This window comes from Rhinopithecus roxellana, chromosome 1 (genome assembly GCF_007565055.1).
Source record: "Rhinopithecus roxellana isolate Shanxi Qingling chromosome 1, ASM756505v1, whole genome shotgun sequence".
NCBI lineage: Eukaryota > Metazoa > Chordata > Mammalia > Primates > Cercopithecidae > Rhinopithecus > Rhinopithecus roxellana.
This window is the reverse complement of record NC_044549.1, coordinates 18947676-18963634: the sequence shown is the minus strand read 5'-3', so window position 1 is coordinate 18963634 and position 15959 is coordinate 18947676. Positions and strand designations below refer to the sequence as shown.

The 15959-nt window shown below is 36.3% G+C and overlaps 1 protein-coding gene across 1 annotated transcript; it reads right to left on the bottom strand.

Moving 5' to 3' along the window:
- Positions 1–14133: 14133 nt before the first annotated feature.
- On the bottom strand, positions 14134–15132 carry LOC104654536 (olfactory receptor 5K4). The gene is given in 1 exon segment (XM_010353739.2): positions 14134–15132. A coding segment is annotated over 1 exon segment (999 nt).
- Between the last annotated feature and the right edge of the window lie 827 nt (positions 15133–15959).

Sequence of the window (15959 nt, the reverse complement as noted above, 5' to 3'; positions counted from 1 at the left end):
GAAAACACTTGCTCATACACAAAATTCTACACAAATGTTCAGAGTAGCATTATTCATAATTAAAAATATTATTCTAAAGTTTATATGAGAAAACAAAAGACTAGCATAGCCAACACAACACTGAAGAAGAACAAGGTTGGAACACTCACACTACCTGATCTCAAGACTTCTATAGAGCTAAGGTAATCAATACAGCATGGTATTATTAAAAGAATATACACAAGTTTATGATAGCAGAATAGACAGACCATAATAGGCCCACATACTTATAGTCAACTAATCTTTGACAGACTAACAAAGGCATTTCAATAAAGGGTGATCTTTACACAAATAGTGCTGGAACACTTGGATGTTCATATTCAAATAACATAAGCCTAGACATACACCATACATATTTCACAAGTGCTGACTCAAAGTGGATTATAAGTCTAAAATGTAAAACTAGAACTATAAAACTTCCAGAAGAAAACATAGGGTAAAATTTAGGTGCCCTTCAGTATGCTCATGATTTTTAGATACAACACCAACAGCATAATCTATAAAAGAAAAAAAGAGGCCGGGTGCGGTGGCTCAAGCCTGTAATCCCAGCACTTTGGGAGGCCGAGACGGGCGGATCACAAGGTCTGGAGATCGAGACCATCCTGGTTAACCCGGTGAAACCCCATCTCTACTAAAAAATACAAAAAACTAGCCGGGCGAGGTGGCGGGCGCCTGTAGTCCCAGCTGCTCGGGAGGCTGAGACAGGAGAATGGCGTAAACCCGGGAGGCGGAGCTTGCAGTGAGCCGAGATCCGGCCACTGCACTCCAGCCTGGGTGACAGAGCGAGACTCTGTCTCAAAAAAAAAAAAAAAGAAAAAAAAAAAAAAGAAAAAAATGGGTAAGTTTAAGTTATATTAAAATTTAAAACATCTTATCTGAGAAAGACACTTTTATGAGTATCAAAAGATAAGCCACAGACTCTATGTAAACTTTAACAAACACATTTCTGATGAAGGGTTTGTATACATAACATAAAGTTCAACAATAAGCAAAGAAACAATCCAATTTAAAAAGGGGTAAAAGATCTCAACAAACATCTGACCAAAGAAGGTATAAAGAAGGTAAATAAGAACATGAAAAGATGTTCAACATTATTTTTCATTAGGTAATTGCGAATTAAAACAATAAGTAGATACTTAGAATGGTTACAATAAAAAATTAAATATCAATTATTGTCAAGAATGTGGAGCAGCAAGAAGACACATATGTTCACTCTGCCAGCTGAGAGCATCTAGGAGCAATCATACTGTAGGAGGAGTCAGCACATCTATCACCCAGATCTGGTTTCTAGTACCATCCTCCAATTACAAAAATCCAGGGCTTCTCAAAGAAATTACTGATTCTGGGAATACTGCAGGAAATATACGAGATATACCAGCAGTCAATAAAAAAGTGCTAAAAATAAATCAACAAAAACACATCCCATATACACAATTATGAGTGTTTGTCAAAAGCACACAGGAGGCGAGGGAAATAGCTTCAGTGGCCAAAGCTAGAATGATTTGAGCTACACAATCAATAAAGTAAAAGTAGAAGGAGGTAGAGCAAGATGACCAAATAGAGTCCTCCAGTGACTGTCTCTCCACACGAACACTAAATTAAACAACTATCCATACAAGGAAGTACCTTCATAGGAACAAAAAATTGAGGGAGTGACCTCAGTACCTGATTTAAACATAGTATTAAGAAAGGAGGCACTGAAGAACTTAGGAAGTAAAGACCTGCATTGTCTATACCACTCCTCCCTCAACGGCAGGCAGCATAGCATGGGAGAGAGAATCTGTGTGCTTGGGGGAGGGAGAGGGAAGTGATTGTGGAACTTTGCACTGGAACTCAGTGCTGCCCTGTCATAGTGGAACACAGCACAGGGCAGAATTCTGCCAGCTCACACAGAAGAAGCATTCTGACAAGCCCTGAACTAGAGGGAGATTCCCTGCTTCAGCGGTAAAAACTTAAGTTTGGGCTTCACCATGTGCTTGCTATGGTGGTCTGAAGTCTAGAAAAATTTGAGTGCTAGTCAGGCCACAAGATCTACAGTTTAGGGTAAGCTCTGGTGATAGACTTGTCTTGGAGGCAGTGGACATATGGTGTAACCAAGTGTGACTCTAGTTGTAGTGGTCAAGGGCTCACCTGTAGTACCTCTCCCCGACTCCAGGAAGTGCAGGTTCCAAGACAGACTCCTGCTTGGCGGATGGAGAGGAAAAGATGTGGAGGACTATGGCCTACAACATGGATAGCAGCTCAGCTCCAGTGAAATAAAGCACCAGGCAGATTCCTGAAGCCGTGAATTCTAGGTCTCTGCTCCTGAATGACATTTCTAGACCCACCCTAGGCAAGAAGAAAATTCACTGTCCTGATGGGATGAACCCAGTCCTGACGGAATTCACCACCTGCTGACTAATGTGGTCTAGAGCCTTGAATAAATATCAGCTGAAGGCAGGTAGTAGTGGCTGCAGACCCAGGTGCAACCCTGCACAGTGCCAGCTGTGCTGGCCACAAGGGTGCACCCATCACCCCTCCTCCAACTCTAGGTAGCCCAGTGTGAAGAGATACTCCTTTTGATTGCAGAAAATAGAGAGAAGAGAGCAAGAGATGTTTCCTGGTAACCCAGCGGATGCTCCCTTATCTTATCTGCAAACCCCCAAAATGTGAGACAGGTCTCAGTTAATTTGGAAAGTTTATTTTTCCAAGGTTGAGGATGCACCCGTGACACAGCCTCAGGAAATTCGGATGACATGTGCCCAAGATGGTCGGGGCACAGCTTGGTTTTATATATTTTAGGGAGACATGAGACAGCAATCAATATGTAAGAGTACATTAGTTCCATCCAGTAAGGCTGATACAGCTCAAAGCAAGCCTCCCACCCCGACCCGTGAACATTTTAGTTCTCCATAAGTCCCGACAGTTTTTCCTGTATTCTGATGTCACAATCTCCAAAGTCATCAGAAACCTGCATTTAAGAGCACCTGTTGGAGTTTTATAGCTGATTATAAAACTACCTTCTAAAGAGGACCAAAGCAAGACAATCATGTCAAGAACACTCCAAGAACAATTGTCCATGGATAAAAAAAGTTGTAAGGTAGCCATAGTCAAAAGACACTATTGACAAGGAAATTTGTTACCTTTGTAGTTCACAATAATTTTAACATAATAATTATGATTATTACTGATAATGTACACTAAGTTACATCAGAATTACAGGAGTTTCCCATAATTTTGGAACACATACTAATAACATATTTATACAAATACAGCCCAAAGAAAACCAAACACCATTTCATATTTGACAATGCTTCCTGTATAATTTTTATACCCAGTAAGCCAAACTATGTCATTTTTTTGGACTTTAAGGAACCTAATGTCTTAAAAGATTAATTAGGTTACAAAAAGACATAATTTATAATTTTATTTTGGAAAGTTTGTCAAATATAAAAGGTTTTAAACACTGGATATTACAAAATAAGATTACAGGTCATTGTAAAGTAATTTAATCAAAGTGATAATTCAAGGATTTCCAAAAAAGTGAAAACTTTCATTCTTTGAGCAAGAAGGCTTAATTTTCTAACTAAAAATTCTAATTAAAAACCGCATGAAGCCAATTACATTTGTTTTTCAAAATTTTGTAAACAATCAATAAAATTTAATTTTGATTATAAAATATAACTTCCATAAGCCTCTTATAACCTTTATTAAGGAGTTGGTTAGTGCTGCAAGAAAACCTTGTTCATCTGACACAGGAGTCCATATACTGGTTTTGCATCAGTGTGCCTTCTGTACTAATGATTGGTTTACAGAGAAATGGAACTTATTTTATCTTTCAAAATTGGTTCTTACAATCGTATGCTCCCACTTCCTCTGCAATAGTCCCTGGCCTGGGCCTTGAGGAATTAAATAGCTTAAATTATTTTGCCTTGTGTCTCAGGAATGCAGTTTATTTCGACTGGCATCTTCTACAGAGCCTGAAGATGAGGCTTTAATTGCTGTCAGTGTTTAAGATTTAGCAGGACTCTGTTTCCTTTTTAGACCCAGGAGTTAAAGCCCTGTAACTCAATGTTAAATTGGCTTAAAAGCACATGCAGGAAAATACATGGATGTAATAACCTTAATTTTAAAAATTTATCTCAGTTTTTGTTTTCCTAAGCAAAGCAAAACCGACCATACAACACTTTTTCTTATATAAAATTATTTTTCCTTAAGCATGCCTATAAGATTAAGAACATAGCCACAAAAGGGTAAATCTAAGAGTTACTGGCCTTAAAGATGATGTAGAGAGAGAGATGGGGTAGAAAGTTTATTTAAAAAATAATAGCGAGAACTTTTCAAACTTAGAGAAAGACATGAATATCTAGGTACAACAAGGTTAAGGAACCTCAAAAGATTCATCCTAAATAAGACTACCTTAAGGCAGATGACAATCAAATTCTCAAAGATCTAGGATAAAGCAAAGACCTTAAAAACAGCAAGAGAAAAGAAGCAGATAAAATATAGAAGAGCTTTGATACATCTGGCATCAAGCCTCTCATAGGAAAGCTTACAGACTAGAAAGGAGTGGGATGGAATATTTAAAGTAATGAAAAAAAATTCCAACTTAGAATATTATGTTCATTAAATTATCATTCAAACGTGAAGGAGAAATAAACCCTTTCCTAGACAAACAAAAGCTAAAATATTTTATCAATGCCAGACCTGTCCTATAAGAAATTTTAAAAGGAGTTCTTCAATCTAAACAAAAAGTACATTAACAAGCAACAATAAATCATCTGAAGGTATAAAACTCACTGGCAATAGTAACACATAGAAATACAGAATTCTCTAACACTGTAATTGTAATATGTAAAACTATACCTGTAGTGGGAAGACTAAAAGACAAATCAATTAAAAAAAAAAAAACTACAACAACTTTTAAAGAGATAGACTAGATAAAAAGATATAAATAGAGATAACAAAAAGTCAAAAGGCGGGGGAAATGGAATTTAAGACGAGTTATTTTTCTTTTTGTTTTGTGTTTGTTTGTAATCACAGTTAAGTTGTCATGAGTTTGAAATAATTGGTTATAGAATGTTATTTGCAAGCCTCCTGGTAATATCCAAAAATACCTATAAAGGATATGAAAAAAATAAAAGCAAGAAATGTAAACATGTCACCTGAGAAAAATCACTTTCACACAAAGCAAAATAAGAATAAATAAATAAAAATGAGAGGACCAAAAAAACCCCCAAAAAACAAATAATAAAATAACGGTGTAATTCTTACTATTAATAATAAAATTGAGTATAAATAGTCTAAATTCTTCCAGAAAAAGATGTGACTGAATAAATAAAAAATAAAAAAAAAAAAAAACCCAAAGCCCAACCATGTGCTGCCTATGAGAAATTCACTGCACCTATAAAGATACACATAGACTAAAATTTAAGAAATGGAAAAATATATTTTATGAAATAGGATCCAATAAAAGCAGGAGTAGCTATATTTACATCAGATAAAATACATTTGAAGGCAAAATCTATAAATAGAGACAAAGAAGGCTATTATTTAATGAGAAAAGGGTTAATTCATCAAGAGGATATAACAATTGTAAATATATATGCACCCAATGCTGGAGCATTAGAAGCAACAAAGAAGATATCATTCAAGCTAAAGACAGATATAATAATAGCTGGGACTTCAACGCCCTACCCGCAGAATTGGACACACCATCTAAACATAAAATTAGCAAAGAAGTATCAGATTCAACTGCACTGTAGATCAAAAGGACTTAATAGACATTTACAGAATATTTTATCTAACAGCTTGCAGAATACATATTCTTCTCCTCAACACATGGAACATTCTCAGCTTAGACCACATGTTAGGCCAAAAAACAAGTCTCAATTTTTTTTAAAGAAATCATATTAAGTATATATTCTGACCACAATGGAATAAGACTAGAAATCAGTAACAAGAGGAACTTTGGAAACTATACGAACAAATGAAAATGAAACAATGTGGTCCTAAACAACCATTGAGTGAATGAAGGAATTAAAAGGAAACAACTTAATGATGCATCTTAAAGACCTAGAAAAGCAACAGAAAATCAAACCAAAAATTATTAGAAGAAAAGAAATAAGATGGGAGCAAAATAAATGAATTTGACAATAAAAGAATAAAAAAGATTAATGAAACAAAAATTATCTTTTTTCTAAACTCCCAAGGATGTGAAGAAAAGGCAATATTGACTCAAAGTCTACCTCTATCCAGAAGAGCTGAATGAATTTGGACAAGATACTCAGGATTTCAAGATACGAGATTTCTGCTGAGGAAATGTGTAAGAATTAAGGCCCAATCAGTAGTTGATACATATAAAAAGTCTAGTAGTGCCTAGCAGATAGGTGTGTAAGTTAGTTTTCTTTCATGTTTGTACTCTTAAGTGATGAATAAATATTTTTGTTTAGCTATTAGGAATTTCACTACTTTCTGCCTCACTTGTGCATGACAAGCATCTCTGTCTTTCTGTGAATGTTTATGAACACAACAACATTCATTGAAATCACTGCATATTGGTAGAATTTCTAACAAATAAGACAAGAAATAATACTAGGGTGAAAAACAACTTGATTTAATCAATATAGTCAGAAAAATGCACTGTCATATATGATGAGCAATTAAGCAAACTACATGAAAAATTTAAATCCATAAGCATTTCAGTATAAATAGACTTATTTTCAACCAGAGATAGAAAAATCTCCATTGTACAGATACTCTATTTCTGAGAACTTGAGAGAAAATTTTTAAAATTTTAATTAAAACATTTAAATTTAAAAATTAAAATTTCCATCACTAAATATAAAAATTTTCTTCATTAAAACATAAAAATCCCATGTGAATTCATATTCAATATAATCTTTTAAATGAATTCAAAGGAAGTTGAGAATAATATTTAAACATATGATTTACTTCTCACAGATAGTGTTGATTTAAAAGGGATTAATAGTTTCAAACTCAGAATATGACTGATTTTGCAAGATTCCGGAAAATTTTCACAAATTTTGAATGGAATTAACTTATATATGCTGACTTCCATTCCAGTATTTGTTGAAAATTATAACTACTTACAATGTGACAACTATTTCCTAGGGTAAGTAATTGCACTCTGAATCCATTTGTAACCTCAAAGTAAGTATTTAGAAGCAAGATGGTGGAATAAGAGGCTTCCTTGATCATCATCCTTTCCCAAGGACACAAATTTAACAACTATCTAACAAAAAAGCACCTTCATTAGAACAAAAAATCAGGTGAGTATACACAGTACCTGGTTTTAACTTCATGCCACTGAAAGAGGCACTGAAGAGATAGAAAAAACACTCTTGAAGTGCCAATGCTACCCCTCCGCCCTCCACACCCCTCTCAAGGCAGTGGCCTGGTACAGAGAACATTGTTGTGTCTTGGGGAGAAGAGTGAAACTATTGGGAGGCATTGAACTCAGTGATGACCTGTTATAATAGAAAGCAAAACCAAATCAACTCAGCTGATGCCTGCCCACAGAGAGAGCATTTAAACGAGCACTAGCCAGAGGGGAGTCGCGGATCCCAGTGGTCAGAACTTGAGTTCCCACAAGCCTTGCCACTACAGGCTAAAGTGCTATGGGGACCTTAATAAACTTGAAAGGATGTCTAGGCCACAAGGACTGAAACTTGAAGGCAAGTTCTAGTGCTGAACTTGGCCCAGAGCCAGTGGAATGGGCGGGGTCACACAACCTACTCAGACACCAGTCAGGATGGATAAGGGAGTGCTGACATCATCACCCCTCCAGTAACCCCAGGCAGCACAGCTCATGGCTCTAAAAGAGATTCCTTTCTTCCACTTGAGGAGAGGAGAGGGAAGAGTAAGTGGGACTTTGTCTTGCATCTTAAATACCAATCCAGCCACAACAAGTTAGTGCACTGGTTAGAGTCATGAGACCCTTTTTCCAGGGCCTGGTTCCTGGATAACATTCCTAGACACATCCTGGGCCAGAAGGGAATCCACTGCCTTTAAAGGAAGGATCCATCCCTGGCAGCATTCATCATTAACAAACTGAAGCGCAGTTGGGCCTAAATGCCAGCAGTGATACAGAGGTACACATCAAAGGCCTTGGGTGAGACTGTGAGACTTGCAGACTTCAGGTGAGACTCAATACATTTCCAGCTGTGGCAGCTATGGTAAGAGTTTTTCTGCTTGAGAAAAGCTGAGAGAAAAGTAAGGGGATTTGTCTTGCAGCTTAAGTGCCAGCTTGGTCACAGTGGAGCAAAGCATGAAGTGGACTCTTGGGGTCCCTGATTCTAGAACTTGGTTCTTGAATGGCATTTCCGGACCTGCCCTGGGCCAGAGAGGAGCCCAATGACCAGAAGGGCGAGTCCCAGACTAAGCAGCATTTACCACAAGGTGACTTAAAAGCCCTTGGTCCTTAAGAGAATATCAACAGTAGTCTGGCAGTATTCCCCATGGGCCTGTGGTGGTGGTAGCCACAGGGTGAGGCTCCTCTGCCTTTAAAAAGGGGAGGGAAGAGTGAGAAGAACTGTATGTTGTGATCTGAGCACCAGTTTAGCATCAGAACAACAGAATACCAGGTAGACTTCTAAAGTTGTTGACTCCAGTCCCTGACCTTTGAACAGCACCTCTCAACCCTCCCAGGGCCAGCACCTCTAAAACTCTGTAAGAGCCTAGGGGAACTCATCACCCTGAAGGGAAAGACACAGGCCTGGCTGGGGCTGCCATCTGCTGATTGTAGAGCCCCAGGACCTTGAGCAAACAAAAGTGGTAGCCAAGGGGTTGTTACATCAGGCCTTGGGTGAGACCCAGGGCTGTGCCGGCTTTAGGTCTGACTCAGCACAGTTCTAGTGGTGATGGTCACAGGGGTTCTTGTGTCACCCTATCCCCAACTTCAAGTTCAGAACTGAGAAGGAGAGAGACTCCATCTGTTTGAGGAAAGCAAGGGAAGAGAACAAGAGTCTCTACCTAGTAATTCAGAGAATTCTTCTGGATATTGTCCAAGACCATCAAGGTGGTGTCTCTACAAGTCTGCAAGAACCACAGCATTAGTGGGCTTAGGGTGTCCTCTAAAGCAGATAAAACTTATATCAAAACATCCATGTCCTTGTGGATATCTGTAAAGCCTTTTCAAGGAGTACTGGTACCAAGAAGCTCAGACTTGTAAAGACTACAATATACCTAACTCTTCAATGCCCAGACACTGACAAACATCTAGTAGCATAAACACCATCTGGGAAATCATGACCCCACCAAATGAACAAAATAAGGCACCAGGGACCAATCCTGGAGAAACAGAGATATGTGACCTTTCAGATGAGAATTCAACGTAGCTGTGTTGAGGAAACACAAAGAAATGCAAGATAATGCAGAGAAGGAATTCAGAATTCTATCAGAAAAATTTAACAAACAGATTCAAATAATTTTAAAAAGCAGAAAGTCTGAAGCTGAAAAATGCAATTGGCATGCTAAAAATGCATTAGAATCCTTTAACAGCAGAATTGATCGAGCAGAAGAAAGAATTAGTGAGCTTGAAGAAAGGCCATTTAAAAATGTACAGAGGAGAGAAAAGTAAAAAAAATAAAAACAATGAAGTACACCAACAGGATCTGGAAAACAACTTCAAAAGGGCAAATCTAAGAGTTATTGACTGAAAAAGGAATAGAGAAAGAGATGGGGTAGATAGTTTATTCAAAAGGATAATAACAGAGAACATCTCAAACCTAGGGGAAAATATCAATATCTAATTACAAGAAGGTTCTAGAACACCAAGCAGATTGAAATCAAACAAGATTACCTCAAAGCACTGAATAATCACATTCCCAAAGGTCAAGGATTAAAACAAAAGATCCTTAAAAGCAGCAAGCAAAAAGAAACAATAACATACAATGGAGATCCAGTAGGTGGGGCAACAGACTTTTCAGAGGAAATCTTAGGACCAGGAGAGAGTAGCATGACATATTTGAAGTGCTGAAGAAAAAATAGTTTTACCCTGGAATAGTGTGTCCAGTAAAAATATCCTTCAAACATGAAGGAGAAATAAAAACTTTTCCAGAACACAAAAACTGAGTTCATAATGGCAACTTTTAAAGTATTAATGTTTTTACAGTCGTTAGGGAAACATTTATGATTCTGAAAACTGGTAATTTATTTATTCTCCTCCTTCTATGTAAATTGTATCTGTCTTGTACACTCAGAATTGCCTTAATTAAGGAAGTAAAGCTTTGAATTTTTAGGGAGAAAAAAAGGGAGGGAGGAAGGGAGGAAAGAAAAGAGGGAGAGAAGACAAGGCAAGGGAAATGAAAAGACAGCTAAGCAGGGAAGAACGAGTGAAACAAGACTCCACCACTATCTAGAAAAACTGATGGCAACATTGCTAAATTTTGTCATTCTGATACTTGATAAAGTCAGAGATAAGGAAAACATTCTAAATATTTCCAGGTAAACAATAGAATGGGAATCAGAATAACATGCAATTTCTCCAAAGCAACAGATCATGCTAGAATATAAAGGAAACATAACTTCAGAGTTCAGAAGAAAAAATATTTATAACTTAGAATTTTAAATAAATCAAATTATTATCATATGTGGAAAAAAATTGCCAAAGAACAGTCAGCAAAAAGAGGGAATGAACAATTAAGAGAAAGATGGAGAACTTGAATACTGAGTTATTTAACACAAGAAATCAAAAAATAAAAGTCTCAGTAGGACGGCTGAACATTGGGTCTAGAGACCAAATTGTCCAGGCTGGAGCAGGAGGGTGGAGGCTACCAGAAAAGAAGTCTCCAGGGTAAAAAAAAGAACTCATGATTATTTAATATGGTTGATCAATTTAATGGATACATAATGGATGTGAATTAGCAAATAGGAATATAAAGTTTTTATTAACTTTAAAAAAATTTACAGGTATAAAGAAAATGAAATGTGAGCATGGTAAACTAGTTCTTCTATTTGCATGTCTCTCATAAAAAGTGGTTATTGAACTATAAAAGATTTTGTTGGGGCCGGGCACAGTGGCTCACGCCTGTAATGGCACTTTGGGAGGCTGAGGCAGGCAGATCACGAGGTCAGGAGTTCAAGACCAGCTTGGTCAACATGGTGAAACTCCCATCTCTAGAAACAAACACAAAAAATTAGCTGGGCACAGTGGTGCATGCCTGTAGTCCCAGCTACTCAGGAGACTGAGGCAGGAGAATCACTTGAACCTGGGAGGCAGAGGTTGCAATGAGCCGATATCATGCCACTGCACTCCAGCCTGGCCAACAGAGTGACATTCCATCTCAAAAAAGAAAAAAAAAATTATGTTATATCATCAAGGCTAAAGAGAATGGGAGGTGTTTAATAAATAACTTAATATTCATTTATCATAATGGAAAATTGATTAATATGACTAAAACTGATACTAAGAAATATAAGGATACATGTTCAGAGAAATCATTTAAAAAATTAGAAGGTTGTTGTGGATGAAACACCTGAGTCATGGTGGGCAAGAAACTGTAGTTTCTGGAATTCACCTTTTAGTACTATTTTTAAATCGTATTATAAACATATATTAGAAAACAAATATAAAGGAGCAAAAGCACAGAGACGAGTTTGAAGCTATTGATATTGTTCAGGTGAGAGATGAAATTATGTACAGGTGGTGTAAGTGGAGAGATTTGGCACATTTAAGATACACTTCAGAGACTAAGTTGACAGATATCATGAAAGCTTGGTTGTGATAGGAGAGAGAGTTGTATGGGGTTCTCTTAATTTCTGCCTTTCCCAACTGGTTAGAGGATGTGACCATCATAATGGAGAAGACCAGGGAAGGACCACGTTTAGTGGGAAATTCAAGACTTGTGCTTTCATCATGTTGAATTTGAGATGTCTTTGCAACATTCAAGTAATTATGTGAAGTAGGCAGTTGCACATATGAGTCTGGAGAGTAGGGTGGAAATCAGAGCTGGAAATATACATTCTGAGCCATCTTCATATTGATGAAATTAAAAGCCAAAAAAAGATGAGGTCACATAGAAAGAAAAAATAGAGAGAATAGATATTTTATGTATAAGTGTTGTATAACCCTAACAATAGACTTTAGGTAGAAGCAGAGAGTCTTCCCCAAATATGGCTTATAGCTTTTTAGTTTGGTTGCCTTTAAAATGCCCATCTTCCCTCCTGAGACAGAAGTGTAGGAACTAGAACAGTCTTGTTTTTGTCGTACAAACGGGCTAGAAATAGACCTCTCTGTGTATGCATGTACAGGTGAATGTATGAATGTAACTGTACAAAAAGGAGGAATAAGGAATCAGTAAATGAAGAGTTTGTCAATAAATGCTTCTGGGACTACTGGTTAGCCATAAATCAAATTTTAATTCTCACTTTATAACATTATAAAATAAATTCCAGTTGGATACTGTATGTTAAAAATCAAACTATGAAAAATGAAGGAAATATAAATTTTGTCTATAAATATATATCTAAATGACAGGGAGATATAAATTTTAACACAAATGGAAGAGATAGTTACTCAGTTGACCCAGGGCTATTAAACAATCCTTTATTTCCTTGTTACTTGTGGTGCTCTTCTTATTTTATATAGGAGCTTACTTTTGAACAATCTGATTTGTTCTTTTGGTTTGTTTATTGATTCTTGATTTAAAACCAAACTGTTATCATTATTGGAATTTTATCATATATTTTAATATATAACACACAAAGTCTATTTTTTTATTTTCTAGAAAAATACAGAATAGGAAAAAATTTTAAATTCATTTTTCCAGGTTCCCAAAGAAGTTCTCCTGAGTGTTTATTTGAATTGAATTAGTTTGTAAATAATTTTTAGAGAAATGGCCAAATAAAGTTATACTTTTAATATGCCATATACTAAATAAATTCCAGGAAGAATCAAGAGTCAAGTTGCAAAAATTTAGAATATTAAAAAAGGAAGGAGGAGGAAAATGAGGAGGAGGAAAATGAGGAGAAGGAGAAGAAGAGAAATAAGAAAAGGAGAAAAAGAGATATTGGTTAATAGTAGACTTTGGATTAAAGAAGAAGTTCTGGATGAAATGCATGAAAGAGATCATGGAAAAAATAAGTAAATATGTGTGTATTAAATTAAAATGTTTATAAATATCAGAAACAAATACTAACACTATCAACCCACAGAGGAATTATTTGCAACAAGTAGATGTGATGTCTTTTCTCTGAAAACAATGATATAAATAAGAAATAAAACAAAGCAACAATGACAATTCATAAAAGTAAAAATGGTCAATAAACACATAAAATATTGGTACAGTTTACCATTACTCAAAAATAAAACAATGTCATTATCAACATGTTTTAAAATGTTTAATGAGTGTTTAATATGTAACCTGTGGTTTTATAATACATAGCAAAAAACATGGTTGATGCCTTCAAGAATGAAAAGGACCTTAATTATGCTTCTGGTTAAAGCAGACCTTAACCTACTCTGTCCAATTTGTTATAAGTCGCTGTTAATTATTCTGCAAAATAGAATACTTTGTGGGTGAGCCTCTTTGTGTGTGTGTATGTGTATGTCTGTGTCTGTGTATGCCTGTGCATATGTGTGTGTGTGTTCCTTTTCGTTTTATTTTTTTCATTCTTGGAATCTTATCTAAATAAAACTTCATTATCTTAAATATAAATTACTGCAGTTAGTTTGCTTCTAGTCTTTTCCACTCTAAAGTAATACATATGTGTCCGTCAGGTCAGTTTTCTGAAATAAAACTACCTTTTCACTTTTCTGCCAGGAAATTTTAAATGTTTCAAACACTCTACATATGATTGGATATAATGTCTTCCATTAACTAGGAAACATAATCAAAGAAGACTCTTCTACACATTTAAACATTTAACTTTCATGCTATGTTGATTAATTGAGGTTTAAGATAATACTCTCTGACAATTCCATGAGAGTCATGAAAGGTAGTAATAACAGTTACCAGTGAGTTTCCCCTGATTCATTCTGGTTGTGGAATTTGGATAAAGATTTGTCAAACAATTTTGAAATTCCATTGATATATTTTTTAAACAAACATAGCCTAATGATATAGAGGCTTACATTTTGTGTAAAATAACATATTAATTTTTCTGTCCCTGTTTATGAAAGCATTTTAATAAATTTAAAAATCAATTTGCTATAGAGCAAGTTTGTTCAAGAATGTTGTAATTCCTCATAATTTTTTTAAGAACGTTTACCACCTCCTTATTTCTCAGACTATAAATAAAAGGGTTTAGTAATGGGATTACTATTGTATAAAATATTGCCACTGGTATATCTTTATCTCCTTCTTCAAATGGTCGAATATACATGAGAAGACAAATGTAAAATATTGAGACAGAGAGAAAGTGGGATGCACTTGTAGAAAATGCTTTACCTCTTCCCTCCTTGGATTTCATTTTGAAAATAGTCAAAAGGATGCATAGATAAGAGATCAAGACAGTAGCAATGGTAAAGATTTGAATTGGTATTGAAAAGATATATATCATTAGTTCATTAATAGAAGGATCAGTACAGGAGAGTCTATACAGTGGAAGAATATCACAAAAAAAGTGGTCAATTTTATTAGACCTGCAGAAAGTTAACCTTGATAGAAGCCCTACATGAATCATGGAATGCAGGTTTCCAGCTATGAAGGCCCCTGTGGTCATCTGAATGCAGAGTGTCTCGGACATCATGGTGTGATACTGCAGTGGGTTGCATATGGCCACATAGCGGTCATAGGCCATTGCTGCCAGAAGAAAGCAGTCTGTGGTTTCAGCAAGACAGAGAAAATAAAATTGTGCCATACATTCATACAGGGAAATAATTCTATCCTCAGAAAAGAAATTCTCTAACATCTTGGGGGTAACAGCACAGGAACAGCAGGAATCCATCAGAGCCAGGTTGCCCAGAAAGATGTACATTGGTGAGTGAAGATGGCGCTCTACATAAATTAATGCCACCAGACCAAGATTCCCGACCATGGTGACCAGATAGATGGCAGAGAACACCACAAACAGAAGCATCTTCAGCTCCAGATAATTTGTAAATCCTATGAGGATAAACTCAGCTGCTAAGGAGTGATTTTCCTTAGCCATTCCTGGCTTCTCTGCAGAGACATAAATTGTAAAGAAATTTAATTGAGATTCTAAAGCAGAATGTTTCTAATTTTCTCCCTGTAACTTCCCTGTATAAAAAAGGGAAGAACGTCTTCTTCAAATCATCCTGTGCCATCTCCTGAACACTAGCACACTCACTGTAGGTCACATCAAGTGAGAAAAAATATATCATGGATTGTGCAAACAGGGCTTGTCTGAAAATACTGTGTGAATTCCTAGGGCAGGAAAGCTTTATCTGCATGAATTATCCTATGGTGATGTAAAAGTTATGGTCAGTACATATAATTTTCCATTTCCAAAATTAAAAGACATTTTCTTATGGTATCTTTTCCTCCAGGAAAAAAATAAACAAGCTTTAAATCATATCCTGTTGGATCAATGTGATGCTTAAAATGAATTACTCTTTAGGCATTTTAAATGTCTACATTTTAAAAACTGCACACAAACACAATGAGTTTGAAGAATGCTTTTGCTAGCTTAGTAACCCTTTCCAGATAAGGTCACCAATGTATATTTTTAGAAATATCAGGCTGGGCGTGGTGGCTTATGCCTGTAATCCCAGCACTTGGGAAGGCTGAGGCAGGAGGACCACCAGGTCAGGAGTTCGGGACAAGCCTGACCAACATGGTGAAATCCCGTCTCTATTAAAAATACAAAAATTAGCTGGGTGTGTTGGTGCCCACCTGTAAGCTCAGCTACTCACAAGGCTGATGCAGGAGAATCACTTGAACCTTGCATTCAAGGTGGAGCTTCCAGTGAGTCGAGATCTTGCCACTGCACTCCAGCCTGGGCAACAGAGCAAGACT